At 31.0% G+C, this 17,627-nt stretch overlaps 2 protein-coding genes across 2 annotated transcripts in view; one reads left to right on the plus strand and one right to left on the minus strand.

The window, feature by feature from the left end:
• Positions 1–15,174, plus strand: part of LOC126890696 (zinc finger protein 235-like) — a 63,204-nt gene extending 48,030 nt beyond the window's left edge. The window contains exon 2 of the mRNA XM_050659847.1: positions 12,750–15,174. Coding sequence (XP_050515804.1) covers positions 12,821–13,774 — 954 coding nt within the window. The 5' untranslated portion in view covers positions 12,750–12,820 and the 3' untranslated portion in view covers positions 13,775–15,174. The remainder of the gene's footprint in view (positions 1–12,749) is intronic.
• Positions 1–17,627, minus strand: part of LOC126890693 (uncharacterized) — a 233,973-nt gene that overhangs the window by 90,559 nt on the left and 125,787 nt on the right. The gene's annotated exons all lie outside the window — the stretch shown is intronic.

Here is a 17,627-nt window from a genome sequence, read left to right on the forward strand (position 1 = left end):
TAGGGTATTAAATATAACAAAAGTATATAAAATTCGGATTTCCGGGTAAAACATCCTTCGTCATTTTAACATCCTACAATCATTTCATAACGGCGGCGTATTATCCTATAAGTACTTTGTGTAGAGATCGTTTATTTTCTAAGAAAAAATGAAAGGCGGTTAATGAGCTGTCTCTCTTGGTTCTCGAATTAATACAGACCACAGCCTGTGCGTGGAAATATTTTGTCGAATTAAAAAATTTAAATTTTGTTTTGGACTAATGAAATAAAACATTTTAGTAGTTCCAAAATGACACAAAATCTAGGCATCGGATAAAAAAGTTTATTTGAAGAAAGTGTATTTTTTTGTTCTTCTTAATGGCGGTACAGGCTCGTTTTTTTAATATTGTATTTAATTACAGAATAATTTTCAAATATTACCTAATATATTTTTCAAATTGGGCTCTGTACCGCCATTCTTTATTATATTACGGATACGTGTGCCAAATATCTTGAAAAAATATTCAAAATTACAGCCGCAATCTTGGAACGCGTTTTGGCTACCTGTTGATCGCTACTGTATCACCTTAAACAATTTTTTAAACAAATTCACAAAAATAATTTTTTCATTACGAACGATTTTTTAGATAAGTTGGGTTATTCTGAGCACAAAAGGTATCTTGAGATTTTTCTCTAAAATTGATTTTTGTCGAGTTATATGGCCATTTTCGCATTTTTCAGGTTTTAAATGGCGTATAACTCGACAACAATCAATTTTAGAGAAAATTGACAAGAGACCTTTTTTGTTCAGAATGTCCAAAATTATCTAAAAAAAATTGTTCAAAGTGAAAAAATTATTTTTGTGGATTTGTTTAAAAAATTGTTTAAACAATTTTTCGACCACGGCACCTTGTGAATATGTTATAAGGACCTCTTTTTGAGTAAGTTTGTGCAAAAAAATCGAATCGGAATAATTTCACTAACAGGGGCGACGATAAATCCGGGACTATAGCGCTAATTATTAATAATTAAAAATAACAGCTTTGTAATAAAATAATGACAAAAATCTCTTAAGGACCTTGAAGCAAGGGTTTGAAACTTGATCTGCGCACTTTTTAATTTCATAATAATAACTTTTAATCGAGTTATTAAGACTTAAAAATGGCCATTTTCGCATTTTTCAAATTTTTAATCGCATATAACTCGACAACAATCAATTTTAAACAAAAATGGCAAGACACCTTTTTTGCCCAGAATGACACAAGTTATCTAAAAAAAATTGTTCGAAATGAAAAAATTGTTTTTGTGAATTTGTTCCAAAAAAATTTTTTAAACAATTTTTCGACCAATGCACCGCCCGGCACCCTTTGGATATGTTATAAGGACCTCTTTTTGAGTAAGTTTGTGCAAAAAAATCGAATCGGAATAATTTCGCTAGCGGGGGCGACGATACTGCCCGGTCTACTTTTGATGCTGATGGTGATAGAATAGATACTTTTTATATAACAAAAATAAAACTTTTTTTAAACTCTTTAAAAAATTTGTGGCGGGTTTTCCCCGAAAAGTGCGTTATTTTTTGGACATTTTACGTTGAACTAGTCGATTTGGAATTTGACGAATAAGAACCAACTTTTGATTAGCTCCAACTCTGTTTTTATTGTGTATCCAGACTTCATACATACATCATTTTTTTTACTGTTTTATAAGCTTTATATTTGCTAGGAATAGTTTTTCGATCAAATACTTACTTTTTGATTTATTTGCGAAAAAACATCTAAAAACAAAAGTTACAAGGAATTTAATTAGTTTATCCACTTACGGACTTATTTGGACCTATATTTTTTCTCACTCGAGAAGGGGATGGTACTCATCCCCAGAAAAAAAGCACACACTGGCACTCTGATGTTCATTTCGCGAAATATCGCAGGGTTCGTATTTAAAATTTTTAATTTACTCCTCACCCCTTTCCGTGGGGGTTCGTTTTTGGTATCATTCGATAGACTTTTGAAAAATATTGAACACGCATTTTTTAGTTTTTCGATCTGACGTTCATTTCGCGAAATATTCGCTTTTTTGTGAAACTTTGTGACTCGCCCATCATTTCTTCAGATTTGGGAACACTTAATAATCGGAGGGGGCCAAGTCAGGAGAGTAAGCCGCATGAGAAAGTAATTAGAACCCCAACTCGAATTTTTGCTACTGTCACAACGCTCTTGTGAGTCGATGTATTGTCTTAGGTCTTGAGAACACTTTTTTCTTCTGCTTATGGAGTCGTTTTTCATTCATCACATACCGGAATTCACCACATAAATTTTGAAGACCCTGACATCAAAACTGTATTAAATTATATGTGATCTAAGTAAGTTAATGAAAAGTCAGAATAGATAGAGTAGAACACTTATAAAAAAAATTGTAACAAGCAATTGGACATCGTAAGTTCTAATTTTTCACAAAAAGTGACCGGAAGTTGAACCGGCAGTCGATATTTGAACCCTTCGTGTAACTTTTTGTCAGCTGATATGACGGATGAATTTTGTTCACCTACAGATATGGACGAACAGACAGGCATGAAACCGGAAGTATGTATTTGTTCTGGTCTTTCTTAGTCGTGTTGACCAATAGTTTGTACTATTTCGACGAATTTAAAACAGTACTTTCGGTTGCAACTCTGGAACAGGCAGTCCGAGGTCAAACTTCTCACATGTAATATCATATTTTGGTTATAGGCTTTCATTTGACACCTTATTTGTCATTCTTTCTGTCCTACTAATAGACGAGTTGTGTTTATTGACGGACAGACATGGATAATTCTAGGTTTTCACATTTAATGATAAAAACAATAATTATACAATTCAGTTAACCTGACTATATCATTGTGATAATGACTTCTTATCTAAAAGTGACAACGGCAATAATTGCCGTTGTAATAATTATTATTCCATTCACTCACGATAAAATATCGCAAAACCTCCAGATTTTAAAGAACCGCTTGGATTGACATAAAATTTGGCACACACGTAGCTAAAATGCCAAAGAAAAAAGTGAGATTATGCCGATATGTTCTCTTGTCCTGGATGTGACTTTCACCCCTTCTTGGAGGTGAAAAAACATACGTGCAAAATAAGTCCGGAAGTGGATAAACTGACTAATTCTAATTCTAAGCAAATTTTGTTCTATAAAAGTTTTAGGTCAATACTTTTCGAGGTATGTGCGAGTGAATATGTTCATTTTTCATAGAAAAACACGTTTTGGACGGATTTTCGCAAATAACTCAAAAAGTAAGTATGTACATATTTTATCGAAGACAATATTCCTAGCAATAATATAGCTTATGAAAAAGAGGTGTCAGTATAAGGTCTGTAGACCCAGTAGAAGCAGGGTTGCAGCTAATGAAAAATAGGTTCTTATTCGTCAAATACCAAATCGAATATTTCAACGTAAAATAACCAAAAAAATAAAGCACTTTTCGGGAAACACTCATCATAACTCTTTTAAAGTGTTTAAAAAAAATTTTTTTTGGTGTTTTTAAAACAGTTTCTAGCGTGAAAAGTAAGCAAGTTACGCTGAAAATAAAATCGTTCCCTTTTTTTTGGCAAAAGAAAGTCATGAAAATTAATTGTTACCGCTTCACACGTTACTTTAGATAAATGTATTGTTTATACAGGGTGTCTCCGAAAATAGTGCGTTCCTTTAAGGTGTGGATATAATACACAATTTAGAACAAAAAGGTGTTGTAACATTTTTTCCTAAAGTTAACCGTTTCAACAAAAATTACGTTGTTCTCCATAAGAGTAAATTTTTATTTTCATAAATTTATATGACCTGGCAACATGGCGTAGAAGAACCTGTGACTGTGAAATTTAATCTAATGGGACCCCTTGTTTATTTACTAATTGAGTATCAATTTGCATATCAAAATGTATTTTCGTTTTTTGGTCAAACGGCTGAATTTAGAATAAAATGTTATAAGACTTTTTTGCTCTACATTGTGCTTTCTATCTATACCTTTAAGGAACGCACTATTTTCGGGGAAACCCTGTATATGATCTGTAAGTTGCATTGGTTCAAAATGGTTATTTTTGAAAGGGGTTTTGTTGAAAGGCCTCGAACGAATCACTAGTCACGAGTATGTATATGCAAATTTTGAACAGCCATATCTTAACCAATTTTTGTCTTCCAGAAAATCAAAAAATTCCAAATATTTAAAAAAGCAACACCTACATTTTTTACTCTTTAAGATATTTGGTATCACTAATAATTTTTAAGTTATTTTGACAAAAGTCTTTTTTTCAAAATTAAAGATTTAAAAAAATTTACTTTAAAACCAAATTTTTCCACAAATAAGCACTTTGAACTGATGAAACTTACAAACACAAACAATACATAAAGTTACTTGTGAAGTGGTAACGATTAATTCCATTTGGGCTGTTAATTAGAGGGAGTTTTTAGAATATTTTTAACCAAAAAAAAAGGAACAACTGTATTTTGAGCGTAACCTGCTTACTCTTGCTGCTGGAAACTTTAAAAAAAAATAAAAATAAACGTTTTCTTAAACACTTTAAGAAAGTTGTAATAAGTTTTCCCAGAAAAGTGTTTCATTTTTTTTATTTCACGTTAAAATATTCGATTTGGAATTTGAGATATAAGAGCTTATTTTTCACTATAGTCTGTTTTTAAACAAGAGGAGTCATTCAAATTTCCCGCGCCGTACACCTTGTTTGTAATTGGTACAACCTCAGGCAATTTTACTCATATCAAATTTTGACACTATTGGCATTTCATAGGTCAGTTTATTTATTTTATCAGCAATTTTTGTATTTTCTGCGTTCTTCCTTTTATTTTTAGATTTTTAGTCAAGATTACCGTCAAAGGCCGATATGATCAACCAAAAAAGAAGATTTATCTGATGATATTTCTAGTGACTTTCTTGGGTGTGAATCTGCCATTTAGTTTACCTACTCCTCTTGGTTTTAAAACAAAGCTTAGCAATAACTCTGCTTCTACTGGGTCTACAGACCTGACACATATACCATTTTTTCACTTTTTTTATAAGCTATATTTACTATTTGCTAATTTTTTTTCAATAAAGTACCTACTTTTTGAGTTATTTGCGAAAAACCGTATAAAAACGTTTTTTTTTTTTTGTTGAAAAATGAACATATTCACTCGCAAATATCTCTAAAAGTATTGACTTAGTGAAAAACGCTATAAAATAGAAGTTGCTTAGAATTAGTTTATCCAATTCCGGACTTATTTGAACGTATTTGTTTTCATACCCTATAACCGACGAAACTCACCTCCAGATCAAAAGCACATATCGGCACAATATCACTTTTTTTCTTTAACATATTAGCTATAGGTACGTGTCCCAAATTTTATGTCAAACCAAGCGTTTCTTCAAAATTCTGACCAAAAACCCTAAGTAAATTAAACGAAAATATAAAATGAATTTTTCAAACAAATATTTTAAGTCGGTATGAGAAATTTTAATTTAACAGATGAAATCAAATAAACACAATTCAACTCGTAAAATATTTAGACCCTTGCTTGGTAATCCAGCTGAACAGGTAAAGAACCTACCTTTTATGTAGTTTATAATCTGAGAGGATGGAATATTTTACCAAAATATTCCATCCTCTAAGTTTACAATAGACCTTTTCTACCTGTCCTCAAAAGATCGGTATTTTTAACTCGTGGCAACGTCGAAAAGCGGCAAAATGATGGGAAATACACATTTTTATGTGGTGGAAGTCAAAATGGTTATGAAGTGTAAAAATTTTTGTATATAATTTAAATTTTTAAAATTAAAATTTTAGAAAACTGAGAACGATACAGGGCGTTAAAAAATGCGCTCAACAAACATACACGAATTAAAATTCGAAAATGATAGTATTTCTTGGTGATGCCAAATGACTGCAACATGAAAAGATGACATAATGATAGCGGGATGTATATATATATATATATATACAAACGCTGTGATGGGGTGGAAAAACGTGTAGTTGGGATTCTGCCCCCGAATTAACGGTAAAATACGCATTTAAGCGGACGTGAAGTTAGCCCGAATTAAGAAATAAAAAAAAATAATTACAATTAACAACGGGTGGTTTCGCACTTTAAGGGGTTGGACAAACGGGTAGTTGTGATTCTGCACCGGAATTAACATTAAAATACGAATTTAATCGGACATGAAGTTAGCCCGAATTATGAAATAAAAAAAATAATTACAATTAACAAGGGGTGGTTTCGCACTTTAAGGGGTTGAAGAAACGAGTAGTTAGGATTCTGTCCCCGAATTAACGTTTAAATACGCCTTTAAGCGGACGTGAAGTTAGCCCGAATTAAGAAATAAAAAATAATTACAATCTCCAGGGGGGTCGTTTCGTACTTTAAGCGGTTGGACAAACGCTGTGAAGGGGTGGACAAACGTGTAGTTGGGATTCTGCCCCCGAATTAACGGTAAAATACGCATTTAAGCGGACGTGAAGTTAGCCCGAATTAAGAAATAAAAAAATAATTACAATTAACAAGGGATGGTTTGGCACTTTAAAGGGGTTGGACAAACGGGTAGTTGTGATTCTGCACCCGAATTAACGTTAAAATACGAATTTAATCGGACGTGAAGATAGCCCGAATTAAGAAATAAAAAAAATAATTACAATTAACAAGGGGTGGTTTTGCAATTTAAGGGGTTGGACAAACGCTGTGAAGGGTTGAACAAACGGGTAGTTGTGATTCTGCACCCGAATTAACGTTGAAATGCGCATTTAGGCGGACGTGAAGCTAGCCCGAATTAAGAAATAAAAAAATAATTACAATCTGCAGGAGGGTGGTTTCGCACTTTAAGGGATTGGACAAACTTTGCGAAGGGTTGGACAAACGGGTAGTTGGGATTCTGCCCCCGAATTAACGTTTAAATACGCATTTATAAGCGGACGTGAAGTTAGCCCGAATTAAGAAATAAAAAAATTAATTACAATTAACAAGGAGTGGTTTCGCACTTTAAGGGGTTGGACAAACTGGTAGTTGTGGTTCTGCACCCGAATTAACGTTTAAATACGCATTAAAGCGGACGTGAAGTTAGCCCGATTTAAGAAATAAAAAAATAATTACAATCTGCAGGAGGGTGGTTTCGCACTTTAAGAGGTTGGACAAACGTTGCGATGGGGTGGACAAATGGGTAGTTGAGATTCTGTACCCGAATTAACGTATAAATACGCATTAAAGCGGACGTGAAGTTAGCCCGAATTAAGAAATAAAAAAAATAATTACAATCTGCAGGAGGGTGGTTTCGCACTTTAAGAGGTTGGACAAACGTTGCGAAGGGGTGGACAAATGGGTAGTTGAGATTCTGTCCCCGAATTAACGTTTAAATACGCATTAAAGCGGACGTGAAGTTGGCCCGAATTAAGAAATAAAAAAAATAATTACAATCTGCAGGAGGGTGGTTTCGCACTTTAAGGGGTTGGACAAACGCTGCGATGGAGTGGACAAACGGATAGTTGGGATTCTGAACCTGAAATAACATGTAAATGTGTTTTTAAGCGGACGTGAAGTTAGCCCGAATTGAGAAATAAAAAAAAATAATTACAATCTGCGGGGGGGTCGTTTCGCACTTTATAGGGTTGGACAAACGCTAGGGGTGGACAAACGTGTAGTTGGGATTCTGAACCTGAAATAACGTTTAAATGCGTTTTTAAGCGGACGTGAATTTGGCCCGGGTTGAGAATTAAAAAAAATAAATTAAAGTCTTCAAGGGGATTGTTTTGCACTTTAAGGTGTTGGACAAACGCTTCCAGGGTGTTGACAAATGTTTAGTTGAGATTCTGCTCCCGCATAAACATTCATTCTAATGTCTGAAGTACTTTTTCGGCGGTACTGTCCTATTATCTGTAAGGAATATATTACATATAAAAAAATTATTTTAAAAATATCAGTGGGTGGACAAAAAAATGGTTTGGAAGACAAACATGGACAAACAATAGAGCAAGAGTTTTTTTTTAATTTTCGAAAATTTGTGGATTTGTGAAGTTAGCCCAAAAAGAAATTTTTGTTTATAAAAAAAATTGATGGGTGGACTAACGAAATAACATGGTGGACAATCAATGGATAATCGAATGACATCGATCACATTTTTTTCCCGACTTTTTCGGGCTAAGTTCACGGATCGTTATAAATGCTAGAATATTCCACAGGGTGTTGCGAACCTTGAGAAAAAACACAGTTTGATTCGTACACCCGGTATACATGAAAATTAACCTGTTTAGCAACAATATTATTACAGCGATATTGTTAAAGAATAAGACTGTAACATGTTAAAAAAATTACTTAAACCGCACGAGAGGTTTAGGGGATACGAGACAACAAACATGACCCATTTTTGGGGGTGCCCGTTTTCTATGACGCGCAGTGTACATAAAAAAAACTTGGGTAAGTCCATCTGAATTAAGGAGGCCGTTGTACAGGACTACTCTTTAATTTGATCTTATTTTTCTCAAAATCCTACTATTTTAAACCCGTCCAATTTTTTGAACATAGAAATAACACTATAAAAAAAGGTGTTGTAGAAGGTGTGTGTGTTTATGTTTTATTGACACTGGTTTAAGCAACCAACTGGCCAGATGTTGTAGAAGAAAACGATACATTTAAATTCTGGTGGATGAAGGCTTAAAAAAAATTCTCCTTTTTCCATAAAATACATTTTTCATAAATTTTTTTGCACCTTATCTCGCTTAGTTTGGTAGGTATTGGTAGCATTATACGCCTAAAATCGATCATTTCTCTGTTATTTTAAGTTGAATACATCGATTTGAGCATGCACAAAAAAGATATTTTTTCACATACCATATTTCTTATAAATGTACATTTATGTAAATTTCTTATACATAAATGTATAGTTTTTTCGTTAGATGCATAATTTTTAAGGTAGTCGCAAAAAACTGCCTAAAGAGTAATTCAATGAAAATAGCAAATTTTCAACCACGAATAAGCCAAAAAGTATCGTGTTTTCAGAAATTACAGTTTATGCTTAGAATTAGGTTCTCTAACCACTTCCGTGGTTATTTTAAACAACTCCCAAAGATAAAAGCGCCATCGGCTGTAGGGTAGACTTTTCTTGTTTCTTGCGCTATTCCCTACTTACAGTGAAAATATCAAGTAAATTGATGCAATAGGATATAATTCGGAGTCAAATACCAGCACTGACTGCACTATAAATGTATTTGTCTAATAAATTTGAACAAAATCTGATCTCTAATTGGCAAAAACAGTACAAACAAGTGTTGTCAACTGGCATTAAGCTGTAAGGAGTATCTATACACCTATAAAATACAATAAAATCAAAATGTAAATCCGTACAGGTTGGAATAAATTTTTTATTAAAGTTTAGGTCAAAACAAAAGATATTTTCAAGAAAGTATATGATTCATATGAGGGGATCATTGTTTAAATAATTAAAAATGGGTAATTTTTGCACAAAATTTACTTTTTTAACTGCTGCGGTAATTCTTGTTTTATTAAGGATTTTACAATTTTTTTCTGCAAAGATGAAGAAACAATCTTTTATATAAGACCTACTAAATTAAATTTGACCCTTAATTTATTTAAATAATTGCAAATCAAAATTGAAAAACAAATTTCCAAAAAAATATTATTTGCAATATAAATAAGCACAATAAAATATTTTGTTTTGCAGAAAAAGTTGCACTATGATATCACTATAAATCGACAAAAAAAATGGTTAATAAATATTGAGTAGTTTATGAGATATTTAATTTGTTTATAAAAAATTAACATTTTTTCAATTGCGAAAACGCGGTTGTTGCCGGTAGAGTATACAAGTTTTAAACATCTTATTTTGTTTGCTTTTATGTATATTTTCGAAAATGTATTGACAAATTAAAATTTTAATTAAACACCGTTTCAAAATGGCGTTTGAAAATTGGTGTAATTTGTTTAAAATTTTTTTTTAATAACATCACCGGTATTAAAAATTTTGAAATTATTTTTCGATATTCGTGTTCCTGGTAGTTTTTGACACACTTACAAAAGAAAACAAATTTCTAGATCCATGTTTTGCCGAGATAACTTTTCCAAGTTTAAAAATTCATAATTTGTTTATTTATCAATATTAACGTTTTAAAGTGCGTGAGTACATCTATCAACCTTACTACTTAAAAATGTTATTTATACATAGAGTTAAAATTTTAGAATATTTAAAAAAAATAATGATTTTCGTAGCGACCTTAACTGAAAACTTTTTGCATGAAAAGTGGTGCAATATCTTCGTTAATAATGGACCAATTTCAATGTTTTTTTTTTAGTTTATGGTAGCTTATAAATATTCGTCAATTTGTTATAAACAATTTTTTTCATTTTTTTTTTCTCTAGATGTTTTAAATAAAAGTTGACAAAAAAGATTTTTTATAAAAAAAATATGAATTAGCATTAAAAATTTGTTAAAGACTTTTTTCATTGTACAATGTTAATATATATGTATTTTACATTTAATTTTATCATCTTTTTAGGTAATACACTAAAAATAGTAAAAATTGTGTATCTATTTGTTAATTTATATTCACTTATATACAATTATTTATATAGAGGTTGTCCTCCATTTTTTTATATATTATATTTTGTCAAAAATGAATAACCATTTTCAATTTCGTTACAACACGAAACTACAGCCGCATCATTATTCCAGTTCAATCAGAGAGAGCAGCAAGCACCTCTACCGGTTTCGAAACTTATTAGTCTCTCATCAGGAGGCACATATGCTGCTCTCTCTGACCCAACTAGGACAGACCCCGGCGTACAGTCACGGATTGCAACGAACGAACTGGCAGGGATGCCCTAGCGGCAACTGCTAGCAAAAAACTAAGTTTTCAATCTAATAGCACTTAAAACAACATCCAAAAATGTTACTCTACATCCTACCAGATTGAAAACAATGGGAACCTTCTCTGGTAACACCTCCGAGGCTTCTACAATTTGCAAGCCTTAACGGAGGCTGAGACTAAGAAAAATGGGGGAATTTTACAATTTATAATTCGCGTCCCATCTGCTTAGCGAGGTAAAGTTCCAACGAGAATGGTTCCCTTGGTACTCCAATCAGAGTAAACATGTAAATCAAAAATGAATAACCATTTTCAATTTCGTTGCAACACGAAACTACACCGCATCATTATTTTAGTCCAATCAGAGAGTGCAGCAAGCACTTCTACCGGTTTCGAAACTGATTAGTCTCTCATCAGGAGGCACATATGCTGCTCTCTCTGACCCAACTAGGACAAACCCCGGCGTGCAGTCACGGATTGCAACGATTATATTTTGTATTCACATTACCTTTGTGAGATTTTGCCAATGATTTGTACAAAGAAAAAAGTTTTTTATGATTCTTTAACAAAATTTTACTATTTTGTTAAATTTTTAAAATAAAAATTTGTCTAAATGCTCTTTTGTGATTATCTTTGGTGCCAACTTTTATTTATCACAAAACTAGAGAAAAACAATTTTTTGAAAAAAAAATCGTTTATAACTAGTTAATGATTATTTATGGCAAAGAGGGTCATGCAGATGCTATTGTTTTCATATGCTACTCCAATTTAAAAGAAAACCTTGAAATTGGTCCATTATTAACGGATATATTGGAAACTACTCCTCCGTAAATTTTCAGACAAAAAGTTTTCATTTAAGGTCCTACGAATATCATCATTTTTCAAAATATTCTACAATTTTTATTATGTGTATAAATGACATTGTTAAGTATTAAGGTTAATAGATGTACTCACGTACTTTTAAATGTCAATATTGATAAATAAACAAATTATGAATTTTTAAACAGGGAAAAGCTATCTCAGCAAAAAATGCATCTAGAAAATTTTTATTTTCTTGTGGATATGTCAAAAATTACCAAGAATACGAATATAGAAAAATAATTTCAAAATTTTTAATCCTGGCGATGTTATTGAAAAAATAAGTTTTAAACAAATTACACCAATTTTCAAACGCCATTTTGGAGGGGTGTTTAATTGAAATTTTGATTTGTCAATACATTTATCGAAAATATACATAAAAATAAAACAAATGAAATCTTAAAAACTTGTATACTCTATCGCCAACAACCGCGTTTTTGCAATTGAAAAAATGGTAATTTTTTATAAACAAATTAAATATCTCATGAACTACTCAATATTTATCAACCAATTTTTTTGTCAATTTATAGTGATATCATAGCGCAACTTACTCTGTAAAACAAAATATTTTCTAGCGCTTATTTATATTGCAAATAATATTTTTTTGGAAATTTGTTTTTCAATTTTGATTTACAATTATTTAAATAAATTAGGGGTCAAATTTAATTTAGTAAGTCTCATATAAAAGACTTTTTCTTCATCTTTGCAGAAATTAATTGTAAAATCCTTAACAAAAACACAAATTAACGCAGGAGTTAAAAAAGTAAATTTTGTGCAAAAATTACCAGTTCTTAATTATTTAAACAATGATCCCCTCATATGAATCATATACTTTCTTGAAAATATATTTTGTTTGGACCTAAACTTTGATAAAAAATTTATTTCAACCTGTACGGAATTACATTTTGATTTACATGTATTGTAATTTTATTTGATCGGTCTACTAATGGTGGAATACACTTAAAAATGACAAATTGGGCTATAATTTTAATTCCTATATTTTTGCAGTAAAATGTTTATTTTTTTACATTGAAGTGACTGTTTGAAGTAAAATGTTTATAGTTGTTTTGTATTTTAGATTGTCCCCAGGTGGAGAATAAAGGAAAATGTACAGGTCAACATGCAGAAGGAAAAATATTAAATAAAGTTATGAAAACTGGAACTGGACAGAGACGTTACAATTGTGAAATTTGTTTTAAGCCGTTTTCTCGAATGGGTCTTTTGAAAACCCATTTGAGAACACACACTGGAAGAAAACCTCTTAAGTGTGAAATTTGTTTTAGGCAATTTAACGAAGCATCTAATTTGAAAAAACATTTGAGAGTGCACACTGGAGAAAACCCGTACAAGTGTGAAACATGTTTTAAGCAGTTTACTAGAACAAGTGATTTGAAAGTACATTTGAGAGTGCACACTGGGCAAAAACCATACAAGTGTGAAATTTGTTTAAAGCAGTTTTCACAAATAAGTCATTTGAAAATTCATTTGAGAGTGCACACTGGGGACAAACCTTACAAGTGTGAAATTTGTTTTAAACGGTTTAGCCATGCAAGTTCTTTGAAGAAACATTTGAGAGTGCACACTGGAGAAAAACCGTACAAGTGTGAAATTTGTTGTAAGCAGTTTAACGATGTAAGTTCTTTGAGAAAACATTTGAGAGTGCACACTGGACAAAAACCATACATGTGCGAAATTTGTTTTAAACGGTTTAGCCATGCAAGTTCTTTGAAGAAACATTTGAGAGTGCACACTGGAGAAAAACCCTACAACTGTGAAATTTGTTTTAGGCAATTTAACGAAGCATCTAATTTAAAAAAACATTTGAGAGTGCACACTGGAGAAAAACCGTACAAGTGTGAAATTTGTTTTAAGCAGTTTACCGCAGCAAGTAGTTTAAAACAACATAAAAGCACACACACTGGAGAAAAACCATACAAGTGTGAAATTTGTTTTAAACAGTTTTCTCAAAATAGTGATTTGAAAACACATTTGAGAGTGCACACTTGTGAAAAACCATACAAGTGTGAAATTTGTTTTAAACAATTTTCTCAAAATGGTCATTTTAAAACACATTTGAGAGTACACACAGGAGAAAAATCGTAAAAGTGTGAAACTTGTTTGAAGCAGTTTTTTGCTGCAAGTAATTTGAAAAGACATTTACGAATGCAACGAGAAAAACTCTACATGTGTGAATTTTTTTTGAACCAGTTGAAAATACATTTAGGTGTAACCAGTGGAGAAAATCAAGTGTGATTATTGGTTTTAAGTACCTAGTTTTTTTAAGTATATCTAAAAGTATTTACTACTAAAAAAAAGTTTCAGCGGAATAAATATATTTTTTCTATAAACGTGTTAAAAATGCAATTTTTAACACTATTTTAAGGCACTATAGTTGATTTTTTTACCAAGAGGAGTAAACTAAAAAGACAGATTCACGCCCAAGAAAGTTACTAGAAACGTCACCAAATTCATCTTCTTTTTTCGTTGATCATATCACCTTTCGATGATAATCCATACATATTATATTATACTAACACATCGCTAAAGAATTCTAAAAACAACTGTTTTTATATAAAAGTAGACTAAAAATCTAAAAATTAAAGGAATAATGCAGAAAACACAAAAAATCGCCGATATACTTAATTAACCTATAAAATGACAGAAGTGCCAAAATTTCATAAATGTGATTAGTGTCAAAATTTAATAACAGTGGAGTAAACTTGGCTGCGGTTGGACCAATTAGAAACAAGCATTACGGCGCGGTAAATTTGAATCACTCCTCTTGGTTAAAAAACAAACAATAGTGCTTTAACATTAATATTAATAGTACAACTTGCGCAATTTGAAAAAGGTGGCTTAAAAGGTTTTTTTTAATTTAATTTAAATTGCATTATTGCATTTTTAACACGTTGAGTTTGTAGAAAACAACTATTAAAATTAAAACTATAAAGACTATTAGTTGTTATGATTTACATATTGACAGTATAGTCAGTTTTGATGTAATTTCAAGAAAAATATAAAAATGGAATGTCAAGTCAATTTCACGTAAAAGTTTTTGTAGGTATTGTCCTGTAATTGAGAATGAATAAATTATAATTGTTGATATATCAGACGTTTGTAGAAAAAATATTGTATGATATACGTGTTAAAAAGTAAAATTTTAAGGCACTCATGTGAATTGCAGAATTCGCTTCACTCATTCTGCAAACTTTCACATGCGTGCCTTAAAATTGTACTTTTAACACTTATAAATAACTATTAAATAGTTTATTTGTAATTTATTCGAATATTACACTAATTTTAATACTTACTTACTACTTTTCAAAACATTTTGTTAAAACAGTATCAAAAATTAAAAAAGTAGGTAAGGCAAAACAACAACATGAATTATTGTACAAATAGATTGTACAAATATTCAGATTGCTTTTTAATCTTCTTTTCATCATATTTTAATACCTAGCGTCCTATTCCCGACGAAAACAAATCCAAAGACACAAAAATTATACTAAATATACAGTGATGAGCGCACTAATAACCGGCAAAATAAAGCAAAAGATGGAAAACATATTAAGTTGTGAGATAAAAAGAGATGAACCTAGTGGAGGTGTTAAATTTAGCGATAGTAACTTATAGATTAACATTATATTGATTGCTTCCCACCTTTAGACGTATTCGACGAATTTGAGAAATGCCACTGTCACAGTGACAGTTTTAGTTGACATACTCCTTTGATAGGTCTAAAGGTGGGAGACAATCAATATAATCTCAATTTATATGTTACTAACGCTAAATTTAACAACTCTACTAGTTTTATTTCTTTTTATCTCACAATTTAATATGTTTTCCATCTTTTGCGCTATTTTGCCGGTTATTAGCACGCTCATCACTGTATTTACTAAAAACACTAATATATTTTTTTCACACTGTATTTGCACTGATAATCCAATCGCTCCAAAGAAGTATAACATCAAAATTGTTCTTTTATGCCAAAGCTTGTACTAGAGTGAACAGTACTAGACCAATCAAGTTAGTAAAAAATAAGCCGTTTTTCGACATAATTGAAAAGACGAGGTTTGATAGTTGAAATGTGTAGTATGAGATATTACAAAAAGGCTACCATCTTGGGATTCATCAATTTTTTAGTGGAACATTTTTTAAATAAACAATCAAAACGTCAAACTTAGTTTTTTGCTCATAACTTAAAAACTTGTTTATTTAGAAATTTGACGTCCACAGGTAACTTTTTCAAAAAAAAAGATACATCGAATGAGATACACCAAATTAAAATCGGTTAATAAACAAAAAAGTTATTGCAAAACGGACGACAAAATCACTGTTTTTGAATATTGTTAATAACAATTTTATTGTTTATTAAAATATGTTTAAATATACCTAAACTTGAGGGCATTATGGTGTTTGAATGGTGTGCAAAAAATGGTCCAGATCTGTTAAATAGGTTTTGCAAAATTTAATTTGGTTATAAAATTTTTTGAAAAACGAGCTAAGTTCTGAGGCTGGTCCAGTTAATATGGCTGAATGTATCTCAATAATCAGGGACTCATTTCCTTCGTTAAGATGTATACTAATACCCTATGAAAAAAAAAGTAAAAAAAAATACATGTACGTACACAAAGTTATTTGTTAATAAATAGCAGTTTTTAAGCTTATAAACAATTACAATAATTTCGTAGAAATTAGATCAAATTAAATGGCAATAAAAAATACTGAAAGTTGGTTAAAATACACAACTTCTAAAAAAAATTTTTAGGTCCTACGACCCTTGGGGTCTGAGATAGCCTCTTTTTTTGAAAAAATCACTGTTACGTTAATTAACAACACTAAGATCTGAAATTAACCAATATTTTATAAGAAAAGTCAAAGTTTTTAACAAAGTTTTTTGCAAGAAAAAATGTTAAAAATTGTTTTAAACAGTATTGTTATAAAGAAAGAGTATTTTGCGTTCCGACTAAAGTAAAAAAAATGATGGGCGCAGCCGAATGAGAATAAATTCGCGGACTAGCATTCGCTAGTGCTAGACCGTTGCAGCCCATTTTTAACATTGACAGTATACCGGATTTGAAGCTTAATATTATATTTATATATTTTGGTAGAAACTTGAATTTTATGAATATTATTATGTTGCACATTTATTTAGTAAAATTATATTTTAAATAAATAAATTTAAAAAATAACAATAAAAAGGCCACAAAGTCAAAATATGCAACAGAAAAAAAGTTACGCGAGCTTATAGACGAGTGGTACGTGGTACTCCCCCCAAAAAAACGCTCATTTCTCGAGATATCAACCACGGTGTGGTGAATGGCTAATTTTGGTCTTACTTTATACTTTTTATGGTGCTGAAAACGAAAATGAGTTTTATTTTGAATTTTAGATGGGGAAACATTGTCAAAATCGCAATTTTACCCTAAAAATAAAAAAAAGATGAAATCACGTTTTTCTTAAAATTAAAAGTTACACCACTGTTTTTCTATAAAACATTTTGTTCTCTGTACTCTAGATTTTAACTTAAAATTAATTAAACAGCTAAATTTCAAATTTTGTTACTCAACTTTTGCGATACAACTTTGCAATTCATGAATCTGCACCTTTTACTTCAAACAATTTATAACTTTCTTTATGGCAAGACAGAAATATTGAAGCAGGTCCCATTGTCTTCAGAAAGGTGAGAAATATATACTATAAAAATATCAGAAAAAAATATTACAATGGAACAGAGTTGTAGCAAATTAAACTCAAAAAAACGTGATTTTTTTTATTTTTAAGGTAAAGTTGCGATTTTTATAATGTTCCCCCACGTAAAATTCAAAACAACCCTAATTTTAGTTTTGAGCACCATCAAAAATATAAAGTATGACCAAAATTAGTATCAGTATCTCGAGAAATAAGCTTTTTTTGGGGTGTGCCGCTCGTCTATAAAGTCACATAACATTTTTCG

This window comes from Diabrotica virgifera, chromosome 8, assembly GCF_917563875.1.
Source record: "Diabrotica virgifera virgifera chromosome 8, PGI_DIABVI_V3a".
Taxonomy (NCBI): Eukaryota; Metazoa; Arthropoda; class Insecta; order Coleoptera; family Chrysomelidae; genus Diabrotica; species Diabrotica virgifera.